The sequence below is a fragment of the Dromiciops gliroides genome, chromosome 2 (assembly GCF_019393635.1).
Source record: "Dromiciops gliroides isolate mDroGli1 chromosome 2, mDroGli1.pri, whole genome shotgun sequence".
Taxonomy (NCBI): domain Eukaryota; kingdom Metazoa; phylum Chordata; class Mammalia; order Microbiotheria; family Microbiotheriidae; genus Dromiciops; species Dromiciops gliroides.
Window position 1 is genome coordinate 246906261 of NC_057862.1, and position 23117 is coordinate 246929377.

The window sequence follows — 23117 nt, forward strand, 5'->3', positions numbered from 1 at the left end:
TGCATACACACATATACACACATGCAAACATACGCACACATACATACGCCTATCTAACATAAAACTTGGCTGTATGCTCTCTTTACAGATGACTTCCATCATCAAGTATGCTGGACAGGATTTCTTTCTTTTCGCTAAGTCACAGAATAGCTGTAAAAGCTGTTTCGTCCAGCCTATAAATTTCCTTATCCCACCAGGCCCACATTGCGGATTTCCAGGAGGTTTCCCCTCGAGAGGCACTACACGCTAGGAATACCGGGTGCTTTTAAGCCGGACGCAGCCTCCCGAGCCAGGTAGCTCCCCGCGGCATTGCCTGATTGATTTTGACACTCCGGATCTGGAAATTAGCAGCCGCTGCCTACAGGCACTCGTGTAGACCTCTTGCTGCTGCCGCTCATGCATCCCGTGGCGGACCACGGTAGGGGAGGGCGAAAGACCCTGGCTATACGAATTCTTCCTGAGTCGGTGATAAGGAAGGCCCCGGGGATGACGCGACATCTCTGAGCCAGAGACAGCAGAAGGCCCTTCCCTCTTTGCCTCCCAGCCCTCTCAGTAGCCGCCATTGTCCCTCATAGGGAGGATACTCTTCTTGGGTCCTAGGTCGTGGGTCTGCCCCGCAGCCATGCCACTCTACGAGGGTCTGGGCAGTGGAGGGGAAAAGACGGCGGTAGTGATCGACTTGGGTGAAGCCTTCACCAAGTGAGTCGGGCGGGCGTCGCCACTTTGATTTCGGAGTCTGCGGGCTACCCTGCACCCCTCCGAGGATGGGCTGCTTTAGGGGAGGCCGGGGCTGGAGGACGCATTCAGAGTTCCCGGGGGTGGCAAGAAAACGAATTCGCACATACTCCGGTTTGGGCTTAATTGGTTCCTTCGGAGTCATTTGGAAGGGGGATGACAAAATTGATCATTCAAGTCAGTAATCCTTTACTAAGCGCCTACTTTGTGCAGGGAACTGTACTAAGTGCTGGGGATACAAAGAGGCAGAAGGCAGCCCCTGCCTTCAAGGAGCTTACAATCCCAACGGGGCGACAGCATCGCAACAAACATATACAAAGTAAGCTACATACGACATAAATAGGAAATAATTAACAAAGGAAAGGCACTGAAATTGAGAAGGGTTCGAACCACCCCCTTCCACTCAGCTAGTTTTCTTAGGAAAGAAGAAACCGGGTTGTAATGCTAGAAGATGATGCTCATCAAATATTTACTTTTTAGTAATTTAATTTTTATTCCCCAAAATGGATATTTCCATATACAGAGTAGAACAGTAAATGAAACTGCAGCTTTCTATTTTGTTCAACCTGCTTTTCTTTTTTAGGTACTTAAGTTCAACCTATAGCTCTCAAAACTTTCTTTTTTCTTGCCTTTGTTTCTGGTTTTTCTCCTCATCTCAGCATTGGTTTAAAAAGGATGCCTAGATGATATCGATTGTTTGTTTGCATACTAAGCAATCCCGCCCCCTTTCTCACTCCCTACTGATTGGGGAGGGGGGAGAAAAAGGAAAGCTCTCTAATTAAATATTCATGCTCTACCTGTGCTAGATGCTGGACTAGGTATAAGGTTCAGCTTCTTCCTATCTAGGAACTTAGGGGAGTCAGGACATATAAGATTACTAGCTAGATTCTAACGCCCATGAAAGGAAACATCTTGTCATTATCTTTTTGTCTACCCCAGCTATGTCATTTAAGATAGGATTTTTGAGAGAAATGAATGGTGTGCATATAAAAAAGAGGGAGGGGGGAGACAATTGTTAGAGAGCTTGAAGCCCATGATTATGAGGTGACATGAAGTAGCTTCTATTGGTTCCTAAAATGCTTAAACTGTAAGAGACATTAGAAATAATCTAGTCCAAATACTTCATTTTATAGATTAGGAGAATGAGACCCAGAAAGGGGAAGTATTTTTGCAGTTAGCAGTTGAGTTGGAACTCTAGTCTAACCCAAATCTTTCTCCTAGTATAGTGTTTCCACTTTACCATGCTGTTTAGGAATACTTAGGGCAGTATTTTCTTGTACATTTCTGAATTCTGCACAGCTCCTTATACAATATGTAAATTCATTAAATAGTTCTTGAATGAACAGTGTAAATGACTGTTGGGAATGATCTGGGGGCAGCTAGGTGGCGAAGTGGATAAGGCACAGGCCCTGGATTCAGGAGGTCCTGAGTTCAAATCCAGTCTCAGACACTTGACACTTACCAGCTGTGTGACCTTGGCCAAGTCACTTAACCCTCATTGCCCTGCGCAAAAAAAAAAGAGAGAGAGAGAGAGAGGGAATGATGATCTCTATTTCTATGGAAAATGGAGAAGAGAGCTAGCCAGAAGCAGTGGAGGTACCCCTATCCCCAATGGCAGTGACACTATGGAAGGGTTATACTCAATAAGTATTAAGAAAAAGAATCGAGCAGGAGATCATAGTGCATACAGAATTGTTGTAATGATGATTAACTGTGAAAGATTTGGGTACTCTGATTAATACAGTGATCCAAGACAATTCCAAAGGACTCATGATGAAAAAATGATATCCACTGCCAGAGAGAGAACTAATGAATTCTGAGTACAAATTGAATGGTTTTCTCACTTTCTTTTTCTTGCTTTTTAAAAAAGTACGGCTAATATGTTTTGCATAATTTCACATGTATAATCATATTGCTTGTCTTTCTCAGTGGAAGGGGTGATGGGGTGGAAGGGATGGAGAGAATTTGGAATTCAAAATTTAAAAAGAAAAGAATATTTTAAAACAAATAATGTTTAGGGGACAGCTAGGTGTCACAGTGGATAAAGGACCTGCCCTGGATTCAGGAGGACCTCAGTTCAAATGCAGCCTCAGACACTTGACACTTAATTAGTTGTGTGACACTGTGCAAGTCACTTAACCCTCATTGCCCTGCCAAAAACAAAAAACAAAACAAAAACAAATAATGTTTAAAAGGAGAAAAAAAATCAGCAGGACTTCACAATTGCAATAATAGATGAAATAAAGAAAGAAAAAAAAGTATGAAGATCTGAAGTGCATGGCTAGAGGATTTGGAGCATCTTAGCGCCCCTATGGGTGATGGGAACGTAAGATGGGAATGGTTGGATTGGAAAGGTGATGGGTTTTAGTTTTAGGTGGCAGTAATAAATCCAAGCAGAGGCTATAGCCAAAAATGCTAGTCAGGAAAAGAGTTGAATTTAAGCTTTAAATAAGAGTTCAGGATGTTTCTAGAAGCAGCATGCTTTGGTAGAAGGAAGAAGTGTATTAGGACACTTAAAATTGTTTTGTCTTGACCTTTCTGTTGGCCTGTTATAAAAACATAGGTTCTCATGGTTATTGGCATTCATATATATATATTTGTATATTGTAAGCTCCATGAAGGCAAGTACTTAGTCTTATTTCATCTCTATATCCCCTACACTAGCACAGTGTCATGTATAAAATGTGTTAAATACTGTTTAAACTGAAATCCCTACTTAAGTCAGTATCTCTGAACTTCAATTTCTTCACCTATAAGGTAGAGATAATAATACTTGGTTAGTCTACCTCATGGAGCCATGAAGCCCAAATGATAATGTCATTACCATAAATGCTTTGAAAACTGTAAAATGTCAATTAAATTGTCATAAATTTTTAATCTGAATATATATTTTTTCTTAGGTCACTTTCATCTCTAAAATTCTATTAGTTCTGAAATTATAATTGAAACCACATAATCTGATGCATTTCTCAGTGATTGTCTCTGGAACAACAGAGACTGATGTGGGGGAGCGGGAGATGAGGGGGACCTTACAGTTAATGTTTTGGGCTTTTTATTTTTTCTCTTTCTTACACAATCTCCCCTCCTAAAAAGAGGGGGAGTATAATTTAACAGATGCATAGTCAAGAAAAACAAATTCTCATACTGATCATCTCCAAAAACCTACAGTTAATATTGTATGAGGACTGAGGACAACCAAATGAAGGATGAGCAGAGGAAGGAGTCAAAGAGAAAGTATAAAATGCAGCAAGATCAAAGGAATGGAAAAATAGTTGCTTGCCTTTCATAGTAATTTAAGGTTTTACAAGGAGCTTTTCTTATAATTCTGTGAGGAAGATGGTATGGTTCTACAGATGAGAAAACTGTGGCTCAGAGAGATTAAATGAGTGGTCTAGGGTGATACATCTAGCATCAGATCCAGAATTTCAAACCAGTTCTCATGACTCCAAGATGAAATAGACAGAAGAGAAATACAGTACATTTCGAAAGTTTAGGAATGAATGGAGAAGAGAAATAGAACTATAGTTGGAACACATTAGATAAGAATTAGGGGGCAGCTAGGTGGCACAGTGGATAAAGCACTGGCCCTGAATTCAGGAGGACCTGGGTTCAAATCCAGACTCAGACACTTGACACTTATTAGCTGTGTGACCCTGGGCAAGTCACTTAACCCTCATTGCCCCACAAAAAAAAAAAGAAAGAAAGAAAGAAAAAAGAAGAGATAAGAATTAGAAGGAAATTCTGTAGGGAAAGACAAATAATAAAATGTTCTGAGTGAAGTAACAAGTGAAGATCAGAATCAAGAAAAATAGGCTCACTTTCACTTCCTAAATCTGTTTCTTGTAGACATTCCTGAAATGAAGTGATTGCACTAAATGTTCTCAAAATTCCCTGAGTTCTAATAAATTGTTAATATTATCCAACAGTTAACAGTTATAAAATAAAAAATGCTTTTGTTTTCTTTGGAAGTTGATCAATAGAGTAATATTGTGCAATAGACAACTTACAAGAAGTGAACCCAACCTAGTTTAATTTCTATTCCACCAATTTGAGTAATTAATAATAATAGTTGGGGCGGCTAGGTGGCGCAGTGGATAAAGCACCGGCCCTGGATTCAGGAGTACCTGAGTTCAAATCTGGCCTCAGACACTTGACACTTACTAGCTGTGTGACCCTGGGCAAGTCACTTAACCCCCATTGCCCCACAAAAAATAATAATAATAATAATAATAGTTGACTTTTATATAGTACTTTAAGAATTACAGAGCATCTTAAATATATTATCTCATTTAATCACACGATTGTCGTTAGTTTGACAAATTGATGAAACAAAGATATTTGACATTTTAGTCACTTTCACAGATGAAGAAACTGAGGTTCAGATTAAATTGATTTAGAAGATGATGGTTAAACTCAGAAAAGTTAAGTAACTTGCCCAAGGTCACATCTCTTGGTAATAACAGTGTGGATTCAGGGCAGCTAGGTGGCGCAATGGATAGAGCACCAGCCCTGGATTCAGGAGGACCTGAGTTCAAATCCAGACTCAGACACTTAACACTTACTAGCTGTGTGACCCTGGGCAAGTCACTTAACCCCAATTGCCTCACTAAAAAAATAAAAATAAAAATAACAGTGTGGATTCAAAACCTGGTCTTCCTGACTCCAAGTAGTAAGTAAAAGGTTTTTTACCTTATCTCAAAGCTTTGATTCTTGCTTCTTTGAAATCATTAGAGAAATCCTATTTGTAGACTTCAGGGAATATTACTGATTTGCATTGCTATATTGATTGTCATCCACGTCTTTTTGGGAAACAAGAAAATTAACTCCCTTGATCCGTGTATAAAAATAATGCAGAATGTTTGAAAATATTTTGAATTTATGATTTTCAGGTGTGGATTTGCAGGAGAAACTGGACCAAGGTGTATAATCCCTAGTGTAATCAAGAAAGCTGGAGTGTCTAAGGTACTTTTAAAAACTATATAAAATAAATGGTTTTTTATAATACATTTTAAATTACGGCTTCAAAATTGGGTAACATTTTAAATTATGGCTTCAGAATTGGATAACTTTTTTTGGTACTACTTGATAGAGGAATTTTGAAGAAAAATTTTGTGGTCACATTTAAGCGTTCAACTTTTAATAAATGCTCCCTTTCATAAACCATATGGCTTATCACAGTTACTTAATATCACAATCGAATGCAAAGTAGATAACCAAGAATTATTTGGCATAGGTTTTTCTTTTTTAATCTGGAAAAGGTTATCACCATTGTCAAATAAATTTCTATGGTATTTCCTGGTCCCAAGTGAAAAAAATGATTTTGAAAACTTCTTAAAAATTATATACCAATATCTTAATTTTCTAGAAATTCTCACATGAACTAAAAATGTAATTTGTATTTGTAGTATCATGTAAAAAAAAATTAAATCATCTAGAATTATTTTTCAAATCATGGGAAAACCACTTGCTTTAGAATGTTACTATGGTAGAGAAGAAACCCTGCTGAGTAGTAATTGGCTGACCGCTTTAACCCTGATTTCTCTCTGGTCATTTTCTAAATAGTTTGACTTTCCACTTTTGTTTTACAAAGAATGAAATACCCCATAAAATTTTTACATTGTCTTCTAGCACCAAATAATTACATTTGTTAACAAAGAACACATTAAACTTTGGCTAAGAATGTCACGATTAGGGGCAGCTAGATGGTGCAGTGGTTAAGCACCGGCTCTGGATTCAGGAGTACCTGAGTTCAAAACTGGCCTCAGACACTTGACACTTACTAGCTGTGTGACCCCGGGCAAGTCATTTAACCCCCATTGCCTGCAAAAAAAAAAAAAAGAATGTCATGATTAAGTAAAAGTATCTTTGAAATCTATAAATCAGGTGACTTTGAACTATAGATAAGCTACTAATAGCATTTTAATTTTTTTCAGTCTATTAAAGTTGTTCAGTACAATATTAATACAGAAGAATTGTATGCCTACCTAAAGGAATTCATCCACACATTGTATTTCAGGTAAGAGGTGCCTTTTTTCTTTTGTTAGCAGCTTTTGTGATCTGATACCTTTCTTTAAATCCATGAATATAATATCTGTCATTGATATTTGGTTGCTTTATGTCACATTCACTGGTTTTAAAATAAAGTGTACACTCCTAATACCCATTTCTACTTCCCCAGTTTCAATCTTTCTAACAGATTAGGGACTATAGCCAAATGGAAATTATAATGGCAGGTAGGTAAAAAGGATTGAGTACTTGAGGATGCAGATATTTTAGGCTTGTAGATGACAGTTCTCATTAGTCTGTAGCAACTTCAGAGTAGCTATTTTGGATATCTGACCTTTATTTTGATTGGTCCATCCTAACCACAAACTTGTATAGAAGGATACTGTAATGTATGAGAAGACATGTTGATCCAAGCATTTGTAACTTGTCTTAATTCATTATCATCTACTGAAGCTTGAATCACCTATATAGATAAGGAATGACTTCAGTCATATAGAGAAGTAAGGAATGGAGAAAATTTCACTCACAAAAAAAAAAATAAAACTTTACCCTGGAGAAGAGTTGAAAAAATGGGCCTTTCTCCCTTCATGGTAGAGTTGGGGGGCTATGGCTGTGCAAAATTGAAGTCCTTCAGTGCATAAAAGTACTGTTGTGAGGGCTTGCCTTCCTTCCCTTAGCTCTTTTGCTTGTATTTGTGATTATATTAAAGCACAAATGTAATCAAAAGGTTTTTTCAAGTGTTCTGAGTTTCTGAGGGGCTACTTTAGTCATAAACTGTGTTATAAATTAGTGAAGGGGCAGCTAGGTGGCACAGTGGATAAAGCACTGGTCCTGAATTCAGGAGGACCTGAGTTCAAATCCAGCTTCGGCCACTTGATACTTACTAGCTGTGTGACCCAGGGCAAGTCACTTAACTTTCATTGCCCTCCCCTCCCCCCCCAAAAAACAAATAAATTAGTGGTGTCGTTTCTTAATACAGAAGAAAATTTCAAAATACCACTTTTTCTATGCACTTTTTTAATCTTTAAATTATTTTTCAGACATCTCTTAGTGAACCCCAGAGACCGCCGAGTTGTGGTTATCGAATCTGTACTGTGTCCTTCCCACTTCAGAGAAACACTTACCCGTGTACTTTTCAAATATTTTGAGGTATCTGCTTTTTAATTGAATACCTATATTATGTTGAAGTAGAATTCTGAAAGAGAAACAATAGAGGATTTTGGTGAGTTTTTCCCACTACTTACAGTTTTATACAGATTTTTTTTAAATGCATACATTAGGGGCAGCTGGGTGGCTCAGTGGTTAGAGCACCGGCCCTGGAGTCAGGAGTACCTGAGTTCAAATCCAGACTCAGACACTTAACACTTACTAGCTGTGTGATCCTGGGCAAGTCACTTAACCCCAAATGCCTCACAAAAACAAACAAAAAAATGTATACATTGAACAATGTATTCAGAACATGAAATCTTTTGTTAAGATAGGTGACAGATGAACTGAAGGTCTCTTCAGAAGTAAATACTTACATTGGTTTTAAAAGAAATTACCTTAGATTTCCTTTCAGTTTACCTGTTTCAGCTCAACAATAAAATCTGGAATACTAACAGATTTTATGATTTAGCTAGTTTTTATTTTCCTACTTCAAAAACTTTTCCAAATTCAAAAGGAACATTTATCAATTTGGAGTTTTTATTGAGTTTTCTTTCAAGCCTTTTTACCATGCATTTATGCCTTCTATTCTGACTTTGTTAATTATTTCTTTCTTCAAGATTTCAGTGGGTGTGGTTACTCCCTCTACTAGGGCATTCCATTCCACTGTCCTCAAGAATTACTGTGGCTGGGGGCAGCTAGGTGGCGCAGTGGGTAAAGCACCAGCCCTGGATTCAGGAGTACCTAAGTTCAAATCTGGCATCGGACCCTTGACACTTACTAGCTGTGTGACCCCGGGCAAGTCACTTAACCCCCATTGCCCTGCAAAAAAATAAAAAACAAAAACAAACAAAAAAGAATTACTGTGTGGGGCAGCTAGGTGGTGCAATGGATAGAGCACCGGCCCTGGAGTCAGGAGTACCTGAGTTCAAATCCGGCCTCAGACGCTTAACACTTACTAGCTGTGTGATCCTGGGCAAGTCACTTAACCCCAATTGCCTCACTAAAAAAAAAAAAAAAAAAAATTACTGTGGCTGAAAAAATTAATGACCACAGTTTTGGCTTCACCTCTAGTGAAGAGCATGCATGTTTTGGTGGGTTTTTTAAGCCCTCTATTAGGGAAGATTGAGCAGCTGAACCTAATTTACTTTGAAGATCTTCATCTGCCAATTATTTTTAAATTTCTTGGTTAATAGGTAAAATTCTTTTAGTTTGATATTCTAGAAGGATTTTTAAGCTTTAATATCATTTCAGAAATTTTGTTGATACATGGATAACCTGTCTAATAATGTTAATTGATTCTTTGAAAACATAATGAAACATCATAGGGACTACTTAGTTCCATAATGAATGTTAGATGGTATTACAGTGAGTTTTATAACTTTATGGTGGGGATTTGGTTATGATATAGTAATGATTTTAGGAGAAACTTATGACTGCTATACCTATATGTATAGAAAGGTAGGTGGCTTAGTGGATAGAGAACTAGACCTGGAGTCAGGAAGACCTGAGTTCAAATTCAATTCAGATACTTACCAGCTGCGTGACCGTGAACAAGTGACTTAACCTGTCTGCCTCAGTTCCCTCATCTGTAAAATGAGGATAATAATAGCATATATTTCACTGGGTTGTGAGGCTAAAATGACATATATCCTTATCACAGTACCTGGCACATAGGCATTAAATAAATACTTTTTCCCTTCCTTTTCCATTAAACAATTTTTGAAACCCCAATAAAACATAATTAGAACCACCAGTGAAACCAGTTAACATCAATTACTAGATTAATTCCCTCAAAATAAAAATTTCTAGATAGTTGAAAGAACATTTTTACATCAATAAGTAGAAATATCAAATTATTATTAGAAACACTTCTAAAATCACCTTGCTATTCTACTAATTGGCCCCTTTTTCCATAGAGAAATTTTTTGTTAAGATACAAAAAGCTGGGGGCAGCTAGGTGGCACAGTGGATAAAGTACCAGCCCTGGATTCGGGAGGACCTGAGTTCAAATTCGGCCTCAGACACTTGACACTTACTAGCTGTGTGACCCTAGGCAAGTCACTAACCCTCATTGCCCCACCAAAAAAAAACAAAAACAAACAAGATACAAAAAGCTTTGAATATTGCTAATTAAGCAAATTAGTGAGTAGAAGTCTAGTGGTACTTGAGATAACACGGTTATAATTTCATGGAGTTGTCTTTCTTCATAGCCTCTCTTGATAGATTAACTCAGGACACAATTTTATGTCACTGCAGCATATTGTTCCTCAATTAAAAGTAGAAAAGGGTATCAATTTTAGTTCTTCTCTTTTGTAAAGAGATGATGATATCACAACTTCAGTCTCTTTTAGCTGAGATGTATTTTTTTTTAAGGATCAAAAAATACATAATTAAAGGTTTGGAGGTTTTTTTAACACTTTTATAATTGGTTGGAACCTTTTCATTGTTTAAATTTTTATGCCAGGCCTTCATGAAAAAATAATTTCATCCATATGCATTAGTCCATATCAAAAGAAAACAAACTATTCTCCCTGAACTTTGAGAAACCTATAAGCTACAATTACAGTTTATTAGCTTTTCATCTGTTAAAAGTTTTAAAGAGTTTTATCATATATCAACATTCCTATCTAGATAAGAGAACATTGCCAATAATCATGTCTAGAAGTTGAAGGTATGCCCATCAATTGGGGAGCAGCTAATCCAGTTGTAATATGTAATTGTGGTAGAATACTACCATGTTGTAAGAAATGATGAGCTGTTTGATTTTAGAAAAACATGGAAAGACTTGCATGAAATAACGAAAAGTGAAAGGAACAGAACCAAGAGAATGTTGAATGCAATAACAACAATATTGTGCAAAGAATAATTGTGAATGACCAAACCATTTTGAGTATTATAAATATTCAAATCAACTACAAAGGACCTATGAAGGAAGATGCTATCCACCTCCAGAGAAAGAACTAATGAGTGGTATGCATAGTGTGGTTTTACATGGATTTGGTTTTTTAAATAGGGTAAGAAAAGTTCACAGTTTCTTATATAATCCTCTTTTTCTTTACATTTTGAAATATATTGTTTGGTTTTTTGGATTTTTTTTGGTGATAGTGGTGGTGAATTCACAATAAAAAGAAAAAATATTTAAAGTATTAAATAATTCTGGAAAGGCAGGTAGAAACTATATTATGGAGGGTTTTAAATGTCCCTTCTCACTTACATCCCCTCACTTCTGCATTCCATCTCCCCTCCCAAAAAGAGAGCGACTAAATTAGAATGCTTTTTGATTATTACTCTTTAGTTAAGAACTTAGAGGTCAGGAAAAATCATTTTACTTCTTTGCAAGAGCCCTTTTTTGAACACTCAGTAAACATAAATGAATTAATCAAGCACATAAGGCTTTATTATTATAATTGGTAAGAATCATAATTCAATTTTATTTTCAGTTCTGAATTTTATCCCTCCCCTACCCATTGAGAAAGCAAGAAAAATAGCCCATTACAAAGATATATAGTCATTCAAAACAAATTCTCTTATTAGCTTTGCCCAAAAAGAAAGAAAAGAAATTTACTTTAATCCACACTCTGATTTCATTAGATAAGTCTCTGGAGGTGAATAGCGTATTTTATCATAAGTCCTTGGGAATTGTGATTGGTCATTGTGTTCAGAGTTACTCTGTCTTTCAAAGTTGATTATCCTTACAGTTTTGTTGTAATTGCATAAATTGTTCTCCTGGTTCTGCTCACTTCACTTTATATCAGTTCATACAAGTCTTCCCAGATTCTTCTGAAAGTATCCAATGCATCATTTCTTACAGCACAGTAATATTCCATCGGATTCATATATCATAACTTGTTCAGCTATTTCCCAGTTGATAGGCATCCCCTCAGTTCCCCATTCTTTGCCACTTGGTATGAATTGTAGTAAAAAAAATAGTTTGTTATCAAATACAGTATTTGATATGTAAAGGAACCTCTTCATATTGAAACTCAATCTGGGGTTTTGTTTTGTTTTGTTTTGTTTTTCTTTAGGTTCCATCTGTATTGCTTGCTCCCAGTCATCTGATGTCTCTTCTGACACTTGGGATTAATTCTGCCATGGTATTAGACTGTGGATATAGGGAAAGCATGGTGTTACCTGTATCTTTTATTGTCAACAAACTCATAGACAGATCCCCTGAGCAAAAATGCTATTTATTAATATGTTTTTAATTAAATATAATTTAGTTTACTGCAGATGTTTCTCACTGCATAGTTACCTTGTGGATATGTAATGATATGAGGAAATATAACAATATTATTGACTGCTGAGTTCATAGGACATTTAATTTACTAGAGAGGGATTTCTATGAGGAAAAGAATATAATTATTTGTTCTTAGAATTCTATAGGCCAAAGAATCATAGATTCTTTGCTGGGAAAGACAATAGAGATTATTTTATCATATCATTGATATGTTTTAAGATTTATAAACCCAAAAGGCTGTTTAAAGAGGTGAAGCATACGGTTTCCTTAGGTGGCTATTATAGAGAAATTTGGTTACTTTTTCGGGTTTCTTGAGAAGAAAACAAGAGGAAGGACTTCTTGCTATCGTTCATATATTCCACTGATGTTGAAAACCTAGTATGGAAAGACAATATGCCTGGGAAGAAAAAGTTGGGCCTTGTGATCATGGAGCTCATAGCAGGGAAAACAAACACCCAGTCTCAGGAGCATGAGAAAATGTAACAAGAAAAGTGTGAAGCACTATTAGAGGTCAAAAGAGGAAGAGATTTCTTCCAGCTAAGGAAGGATATGCCCCTTCTGAAAAAAAATGGTAGACCTGTGCTTTCATCAGTGTAAGGAAATCCAATTGTGCCCTCCACTGATACAGTTTAGCAACTCTTCTATAACTTAGAATCATAAAGAGTGGACTGGGGCTCAGGAAACTGAAATGTTTTGACTGTGCTCACATATACATTTGTGTGTGAAGTCAGGTCCACCTGACTTCATGACTGGTCTTCAGGCCATGATACTATTGCTACCTTTCATAATAATAATAAAAATTTTCAGCCAGATGTTGTTTGAAAATCCTGATAAAATACGTAAGCAAATCACATTTTATTTCCATCAGTGTCCTGAAATTTCCTTGACTACTTTATAGATATATGAAGGAATACCAATTCTGAATTGTTGGGGAGCCCTCCCCCTAGGAGGAAAGGCCATTCACAAGTAAGTTTTCTGCAAAACCCATGTATGTTCTCTGATGACATAAAAACAGATATGTAGTCACTCAACATAAATCTACAGAAAGCTCCCTAATATGGAAATTATTTTAATGATGTTCACTCTAATTCCTCCCTTTCCTGTTCTCTTATCTTTATAAAAAAGAGGATATTCTAATAATCAAAATGTACAACACAAGGATGTAAAAATATTGTTTAAATCTTTTGCCTCATCTTTTGTTCAAAAGAAATACAAATTAACTTTAGAATATTAGTTACAGTGTACTTGTATCACTAACTTTATATTTTTAATTTTATATTCACTTTATATTTTAATTTTAGGGAGTTGGAAACTCAGCTATTGGAGCAATGTACTGTTGACATAGGTGCAACTAAAGGACAGAGTCTCCCATCAGTAATGAGTAAGAAATGTTTAAATTAAACTAAACATATTGAAAATGTTTTATGCTTGTTTCTCATAAGTATTTCCTTGTTATCATCAGTAAGGTAAAGGCACTGTTAATTCTATAGCCCTGAGATTATGCATTTGAGACCATGCACATGACTATTTTTCAATGTAACCCTATATATTTTATTTTATATATTTTTAAAACATTCTGAGAAGGTGTTCACCAGCTTTACCATACTACCAAAAAGTTCCATGACACAAAAAAAAGGTTAAGAACCCCTGATAAATCGTGATATGCAATTTCCCTAGCTCCAGATTGAAATATAAAGTGGCTCCTCTGCAATGTAGTGCAAATTGACACTAGAAGTATGAAGTATCTAATAATTTACTGAGTATAGCAACACAAAACAATTTCATCATATATATGTGCTGCACCAGGCCAATGAATGATGAATTTTAAAAGGTAGTAAGTATACTTTATCATCATGCACATTTTTCTTAACAAAATAGTTGTTTTTTTCCATTTGGTTTCCTTTTTTAAAAACAGCATTTGCAATTATAATATTGTATTTTTATAGAAATATAAATATAATTAAATAAAGTATACTTTTACCTATTGCAATACTTCATTCTAAATATGATTTCTCTTTTAGGTTCAATTCCAGAAGTTATTTTAGAAGACATTAAAGGTAATATTTTATACTTGTTTAATCCCTGATTTTTTCATTAGCTTCAAAAGTATTGATTTGGTTTTGAGTTTCATAATATATGTGGGTATATGTGTAATATTTGTGTAAATAAATTTTTGCGTATGTAGTTTTCTAGGGAAAAGAATAATATATACAGTCCATGCTACCATCTTAAATTATTTTCTCCTCCCTTTACAGATAGATTTGTAGGGGCCTGTGTCAGTAATTAATGGTATTTTGTTGAGAAGATTCTGTTATTATAAATTCTTTAGAGAAAAAATATTTTTATAGGGATAAAGATATGAATTGAACTTGAAATGAGTTTGTTTTCTAAAGCATTCTACTGTTTAGCATTTTAGTATTTTTTTTCCTTTTAAAATTTATTGATTTAGAATATAATACCTTCTATGAATTATATACTGTTATCTGATTGGCTCTCTATTCAAGAATTATGGGATTTAGCCCAAGTATGTAGATTCTTACTTTGCCTTTGCCAGCAGATCTCAGGCTTTGTCATGTTCTATCAGGATGGCGAAGCTTCAAATAGAGCCTACCAAAAAATTGCCATTCAAAGACCAACTATCTCTTGAAGAGGCCTGTCACCTCAAAGGTGGCCACTAGGTGGCAGATTCACATCAGTTACTACAACTTATGACAGTCTATTGTGGTGTTGGAAGAGTTTTGATTTCTATCAGTGGAGGGAGTACTCAAGTTAATGCATTCATAGGTCTCTGAAAGTTTTATAGAAGTCTTACATGAAAGATCTAGGACACACTAAGAGATATACTAAATAGATGGATAATCATAGGATGATGGAATTTGGGGGATAGCTGAAGCCTTAAGAGATAGTCTAACCTAAAATTTTCATTTTACAGGTGAGGAACATAAGGTCATAGATTTAGAGCTGGAAGGGACCTCAGAGGCCACCTAGTTCAACCCCCTCACTTTACAGATGAAGAAACTGAGGCCCAGTAAGGTTAACTGACTTGCCCAAGGTCACACAGACAGTAAATGTCAGAGGTGGGATTTGAACCCAGGTTCTCTGACTCCAAAGCCCATGTTCTTCTTCCCACTGTACCAAAACAGTGAGACCCACCATAGGTTTAAGTGACTTACCAAAAAAAATTACATAGCATCCATATCACATTGCACACCTATATATTCCTTGTGATTTGAAGGTGGTAGGGATCTTGGGGTTCATCTAGTCCAACTCTTCATTTTACGGAGGAGACAGGCCTATTGAATCTAAATGACTGGCTCAGGTTTACACAGCTAGTAACAGAATTGGAGCTCAGATGGCAGCACCAAAACCAGTGTCTTTCCAAAACACCATATTTTAAATTTTCAAAGCGTGTGATTCCTCTCCACTATAATCAAGGCCTTTTTTTTTTTTTTAAACAAATCTCGGCCTTTCATTGATAGAACATTATCTGAAACTACCTTCAGATTGTTGTTGTAAGAATAAAATGATAAATACAAAAGTAATGAAACTGTGGGAGAGTTAGATAAATGTGTCAAACATACTTGTAGACTATTCAAGTGAAAGATTTGTTTTGTCCGTATTTGATTTATCACTAAGCACAAAGCTGATTCACCACTCTTACCACAAAACTGTTCTTTTCTGTTAAGTACGAACTTGTTTTGTGAGTGATCTACAGCGGGGACTTAAAATGCAGGCAGCAAAGTTCAACATTGATGGCAGTGCTGAGGTGAGCTTGAATACACATTTATTGTTGGTTCAAAGATTAGAAGTCATGTCTTTCCTAATGTTTCTCTTATTTATATTTTTAGCGACCTTCACCACCCCCAGATGTAGATTACCCATTAGATGGAGAGAAGATTTTGCATATAATTGGATCAATCAGGTTGTACATTCTTTTTCTATGCAGCATAATGAATCATAAGAATTTGATTTATAAGAATTTCAGTGTTTTTATAATAACTTAACATCAGCCTTTTAACAACATTTTTAAGAATCGGAATCTTATAGCAGGAAGCAACTTTAGATGCAACTAGTCCAACTCCCTTATTTTACAGATGAGGAAACTGAAGGTCTAAGCCAGTAACAGAAGTAGAACTAAACCCTATGTCTTCTGATTCTCAGCCTGGGCACTCCACAGCACACTGAGACCTGTCATTCATGATTAACTTAGTAAATGAAGCTATAACTAAGTTGTAGAGCTAAGTAGAAATCATGTCACTTTTATGTGAATCAAACATTCCCCCTCTTATTTATTAAATGTTTATTCAGGGCTTACGATGTGCCAAACACTGTGTTAAGTCCTGTAGATACAAAGACAAAAGTGAAATAGTCACTGCCTTCAAGGATCTTACATTCTAATGGGGGAAATAGCATGTGTATTGTGTGTGTATGTATATATACAAAATAAGTACACAATGAATACCTAATCATTTTGGGAGGGAGCTCACTAGCAGTTACAGGAATCAGGAAAAGCTTCATGTAGAAGGTGGTGCTTCAACTGAGTCTTGGAGGAAACTGGGGATTCCAAAAGGTGAAGGTGAATAATGAATAACAATGAATAACAGCATCAGGGATAGCCAGGGCAAAGATAAGGAGGTAGGAAACAGAGGGTTTTATTTATGCTAAGGAGCAAGTAGAACAACCTGGCTGCATCACCGAGTGAATGAAGGGTAGTAATGTTTAAAAAGACTGCAAAGGTAGAAAGAGCCCACTTCGTAAAAAGATTTAAATGACAAAGAGAGGACTTTATGTGAATTGAACCTAGAGGTGATAGGGAGCCACTGGGATTATTGAGTAAGGAGGTGATTTGGGCTGACTTGTACTTTAGGAAAATCACTGGTGACCTTATGTGAAAAATGGAGTAAGTGTGGAGAGGTTTGAGATGAGACCAAGTTGGAGCCTGTTACAATAGTGCAGTTGAGAGCTAATGAGGGCCTGAACTAGGTTGGGTTCTATGTGAGTGGTGAGGAAGGGACATGTGCGTGAAATGTTGTGGAGATAGAAAGGACAAGATTTGGCAGCTGATTGAATATATAGGGTAAGTGAGAATGAGGAGTTATGGATGACAGTGAGATTGTGAGACTGGAAGAAGGGTAGTATCCTCATCACTGATAGGGAAGTTCTTTTTTCTTTTTTTCTTTTTTTTCTTTTTTTAAAGTGAGGCAATTGGGGTTAAGTGACTTGCCCAGGGTCACACAGCTAGTAAGTGTTAAGTGTCTGAGGATGGATTTGAACTCAGGTACTCCTGACTCCAGGGCTGGTGCTCTATCCACTGCGCCACCTAGCTGCCCCTGATAGGAAAGTTCTAAAGAGGAGTGTGTTTGAGGGAAAATATGAGTTCTGTTTAGTCATGTTGAGTTTGAAATGTTTATGGTACATCCACTTCAAAACATCCAACAGGAAGTTCATGTTGAGACTATAGTTCAGAAGAAAAACTAAGCTATATTTCTAGAGCTGGAAGTCATCTCCATAAAGATGGTGATTAAATACATGTTGCCAATGAGATTCTCCCCCCCCCACCCCCCAGTCTACATTCTTTTCCCTAAGAGGCAACATGGAGCTGTATTCAGAATCAGGAATATCTAGGTTCAAGTCCCACCATTGACACATACTGATTGTGTGACTCTACTGGTCCAGGCAACTCTCTTAAGATTTTAAAATGCAGAAGAGTTACTGATCTGCACTGGCAGAAGGAATTTCCTTACCAAGAATTCCCTACACCAGAAAATCACAAATCCCAACAAAAATTTAAAACCCCAAAACTATTTCCTATATATAAAGTTTCCAGGAAGAAAAACATTTAGAAAAAAACCTGACAAAATTTTCAAATTAAGAGAATGCAATCTTTGGCCACTACTTATTTAATATAATGTTAAAAATAGTTAGTACTCTCCAGACATTTTACATATAAGGCATTCAGTTGAACTGATATCCTTTACTAACAGTATTCAGTGGCTCAAAAAAACTAAAACTAATCAATCAAACTAAAACTAATAATAATAAAACTAATCCAATCAAAAAAACACTGCAATGTTAAAAATGAATTTGTATACGTCTTTAAAATCTATTAGTGTATACCAACATAACCTAAATCAGACTGTCAAAGATATTTCAAAGACTTTAAATGCAACATTTTTTTTCTACCATTCAAAGGGGTCATTTCTCCCATTAAATGTTTTTTCAAATTAAAAAAAAAATCCTATCCTGTAATATACTAAAAATCTTTTAATCACAGATTGATATAAATGAAGAATAATGTACAATAGAAGGCTAGAGTTGATTAAAAGATAACACACCACCCCCAAGATATACCTCACATATAGGTTGTACTCAGCTTCCAAGCCTCGAAGAGGTCCTGGTCCTGGATTGGGTCCCATTTGCTAGAGATGTGATGTCTAGGGCCTCAGTAATAACAGGACTGAGGCACTGTTTTTTAATATTGTTTAGTGATGCTAGAGAGTAGATATTTTCTCTGCCCGTAGCCATAGAATCTGTGGTGAAGAAATTTTGAAATCCAGTCCACGAGAGGGGTATAAACTTGGCACAGGTCCTCTAACAATTGAGTGATGGAACCAATTAATTTTATTTTATAAAGTATGATATTTGTTTCTAAACACAATCTTGTTAATAGTAAACTTTATATCTCTCTCCCCTGTCTATTTTGCCTCTTTAATCTCACTTGTACTTTAGATACTTATATACACAGTTATACATCCTCTGTTGATTAAGTATTCAGATACAGAATAAGAAAACAAAACATGCTTTAAAAATTAACGGGGGGCAGCTAGCTGGCACAGTGGATAAAGCACCGGCTTTGGATTCAGGAGGAGCTGAGTTCAAATTTGGCCTCAGACACTTGACACTTACTAGCTGTGTGACCCTGGGCAAGTCACTTAACCCTCATTGCCCTGCCCAAAAAAAAAAAAATTTAACTGGCTGTTTCCATCCAACCCACGCTAGTGCCTCTCCTACTACCTGGAGCCATAAGAAATGTGCCATTAGAAATATGTGAATCCTCCATGAAATGATAGAGTGAAGAAAACTAAATCAAAGCAACTTCAATTATATAAATGATAAGAGCAGCAACAAAATCCAGAAAATATAGAGAGAAGTAGGATTTCGGAAAGGGACAAGAGGATAGTTTTAAAGTATTTTAATATAACTACCTTTTTTAAGATATATATTTTGGGGCAGGGAGAGGGGCAATGGGGGTTAAGTGACTTGCCCAGGGTCACACAGCTAGTAAGTGTCAAGTGTCTGAGGCCGGATTTGAACTCAGGTACTCCTGAATCCAGGGCCAGTGCTTTATCCACTGTGCCACCTAGCCACCCCCAATATATATACATTTTTAAAAGCAAACTAAATAATAAAAGTTTGTAGTTTTGTGTACAATTATTTTTGTGTATTTGAATGTTTTTGTTAATGATTTAGGATAAATTTTTTTTTCCATTTAACTGAGAGGTACTTTTTTTGCTAGTGAATAGTGTAGAGAATTACATTATAAGTTAGGGAAACCAGCCTCTTAACAATTTCTGCCCAGTTAATTTACAAATGATTGCTAATATCTCTTCCAACCAGTGGTCCAAGGTTATATTTGAGATATTTCTAGACAGTAGAACTTTTAAAATTGTAATATTAAGACAGAATTTACCCTCATATTATAAGCTTAACAGTATTAGACAAGTAGATAGTCTTCCTAGTTTGGGAAATTGTTTTCTAAAAGTTGTTTGGTGAGAAAAATAGACTTTCCATAAAAATAGATATAAATGGTGGTTAGGTTTCTGTTCCTGATCCCAAAAACCTATGATGTGCCAGAAATGTAGTACTTAAAGTTTCCCTGTTCAGCAGACCTTCGGTGTTCCATGAGAGAATTTTGCCATTAACAGATTAAGACCCAACCCTGCCAAAGATTCCAAATCGGTAATACCTTTCCTTTGATCCTATACTTTCATTGAAATAGACATGTTACTTTTGACTTGGAAACCAATTTAATCTAAGCCTTCCTTAGATGAGCTCTGCTATGCCTAAGGATAAACTTTCTTCTTCTGTTCCTTGGGACAATGGTTGTTATCTGTTTTGCTTTTGTTTTTAAGTTTTATTGATATATTTTTACATTATAAACATTTACACATTACCCCAACTCCATGAGAAGTCTCTTGTAACAAAGCAAAATATATAATGCAGCAACCTCATCTGAAACAGCATGTGACATTCCTTATCTAGAATGCCTTTCTCCCTGATCCCTGCCTTCTCCCCCACACCCATTTTAAAAATTAAGAAAAATCTATTTTCTCTCTTTGCCAACACACATCTTTTTGGGGAAAAAAGAAAAAAGAAAACCCTTATAATACACATAGTCAAGCAAAACAAATTCCTTCAGTAACTAAATGCAAAAGTATATATGACTCAATTTGCACCCTATATCCAGTCACCATTCTGTCATGGATAGCTTATTTTATGATTGTTTTTCTGGAATCATGAATGGTCATTATATTGATCTTAGTTCTTACAGCTTTCAAAATTGTTTATTTACGGTATTGTTGTTACTGCATAAAATGTCCTTTTGGTTCTGCTCATTTTATTCTTCATAACTTTATAATAGTCTTCGAAACTGTTCATTTTTATAGTATTGCTATTAAATTATAAAGTGTTCTCATCTCCTTCCTTCACTCTGAACCACTTTATACAATTCTGTATCTTTTAAAAATTATCTCTATTCATTTCTCATAGCATAACAGAATTCCATCATTAGTATGTAAGTTATGAGATATATATGAATATAACTTCTTACTTTGGAGAGTGTATTTGAATGCACCTACAAGCCTTTTTTACTCTGTTCCTCTGCTGTTGTCATTGTGTTCCCATCCCAAGGCTAGAAGAAAATTTGAGTTCCTCACTAGATAAGACCTGACATTAGGGGAGTTGCTGGGACAGGGAGGAAGCCTACCCAGCACACCTTTATCGCAGTGATCTCTGACCAGCATTTATGACTTCTCTGAATATATTTCAAGCCCAGAGGATTCCATGGACAAATTAGTTTAGGAAAACCATTCTAGAATTTACCTACCATTCAACAGGCATGTTTGGTGTAACTGTTAGTGGCTAGCCAGCCAAATATAACTATTTCCATGAGAAAAATATATTGATTTCCACTTTGAGAGAGGAGGAATTCATTTCCCTTCACCCTGGCAGTTGGATTAGAGAGTGACAGTGTCCCAGAATTTAAAAGGAGGGAACCTCAGGCCTCAACAAATCCACCTAATAGCTGAAAAGGAATCCTCATAATGTACCTGATAAATGGGTGGCCAGCCCTTCTTGAAGACCTCCAGTGGGGAGAGTCACATTGCTTCCTGAGGCAACCCATAGTTGAAGTCACTGCTTTATATGTTTTACTTGGTTACAAGAGACTTCTCATGGAGTTGGGTAATGTGCAAATATTTATAACGTGAAAACACATCAATGAAACTTAAAAACAAAAGCAGCCCAAGGTCCTTGTCATTAGAAAGTTGTTCTGGATAATGGAGCCCAAATTTGCCTCTTTGCCGCTTCCACCACTTGCCCTAGTTCTGCCCTCTGGCCCAAATAGAACAAGTTTAATCCCTTTTCCACAGAACAACCCTTATCTGCAGACAGCTGTCATGTCCAATCTGAGTCTTCTCTTCTCCAGGCTAAACATCTCTCTAGACTAATTACAGCCCCTTCTGTTTGACAATTAAAGCCCCTGACAACTTGGCTGCAGTCCACCTTCCCCACCTTGTTTTACTTCATTCCTCCCCACACACTTTCCCAGCCAGTCTGTCACTCACACGTCTCTCCATTGCTCCTTCATTTGTTTCAGTGCCTTTACACAGGTTGTCACCCTTGCATGCAGTTTTCTTCCTCCACACTTCCAGCACTTGGAAACCCTAGTTTCCTTCAAAATTCAGCCCAAGGAGGGCAGCTAGGTGTTCCAGTGGATAAAGTGCTGGCCGTGGATTCAGAAGTACTTGAGTTCAAATCTGGCCTCAGACACTTGACACTTACTAGCTGTGTGACCCTGGGCAAGTCACTTAACCCCCATTACCCTGCACAATAAATTAAATTAAATTAACAAATAAACAAAGTTCAGTCCAAGCACCATCTTCTATATGGAACTTTTCCTGAACTGCCCAACACTAAATGCCTCCCCTCCCCTTGAAAAATTAAAATTAACTCATTTATACTTTTTGGTTATTTTATGTATACTTATGTATGTACAAGTTGTCTCTACCCATAGAACATAAACTTTGAGGGCAAGAATTTTTTCATTTCTCTCTTTGTATTCCTAGTGCCTAGCAGAGTGCTCAGCACACAAATGTTTAATAAGTGCCTGTTTCTTATATGGCATAGACTCATGGCCCTTCACCATATTGTTTGTCCTGTGTATACTCCAGCTTATCAATGTCCTTCCTAAACTGTGGTATCCGGAGCTAAAAACAGTACTCTGAATGTGGTCTAACCCGAGAAGTTTGCATCGGTCTCTCACTTCCTTAGTTCTAGAAGCTCTGCTTCTTAATAAAGCCCAGGACCAAATTAACTTCTTTGACTGCCTTATCTCACTGATGACTTATATTGGTTACTGTTTACTAAAACCTCTAGATCTTTCTCAGACAACCATGCCTACCCCATCTCTTAAAGGTAATTTTTTGAACTCAGGTTTTAAACTTACCGTTTATAATCTCTGTTAAATCTCATTTTATTAAATTCAGTTTAATGTTCTACCCTGTCAGGATATTTTTAGATTCTGTCTCTCAGTGTCATTTCTAGATTTCACATGTATGCCATCTATGCCTTTTTCTTTTTTTCTTTTTGGCAGAGCAATGAGGGTTAAGTGACTTGGCCAGGGTCACACAGCTAGTAAGTGTCAGGTGTCTGAGGCTGGATTTGAACTCAGGTCCTCCTGAATCCAAGCCCAGTGCTTTATCCACTGCGC

General features: G+C 36.5%; 1 protein-coding gene across 1 annotated transcript in view; it reads left to right on the forward strand.

Moving 5' to 3' along the window:
- The first annotated feature begins 492 nt into the window (after nt 1-492).
- The window catches only part of ACTR10 (actin related protein 10), a 30890-nt gene continuing 8265 nt past the window's right edge, over nt 493-23117 (forward strand). Inside the window, exons 1-10 of the mRNA XM_043984886.1 lie at nt 493-699; nt 5625-5697; nt 6669-6751; nt 7782-7890; nt 11916-12023; nt 13026-13093; nt 13429-13508; nt 14149-14184; nt 15814-15893; nt 15976-16049. Of these exons, the coding sequence (XP_043840821.1) occupies nt 623-699; nt 5625-5697; nt 6669-6751; nt 7782-7890; nt 11916-12023; nt 13026-13093; nt 13429-13508; nt 14149-14184; nt 15814-15893; nt 15976-16049 (788 nt within the window). The 5' untranslated portion in view covers nt 493-622. The remainder of the gene's footprint in view (nt 700-5624; nt 5698-6668; nt 6752-7781; nt 7891-11915; nt 12024-13025; nt 13094-13428; nt 13509-14148; nt 14185-15813; nt 15894-15975; nt 16050-23117) is intronic.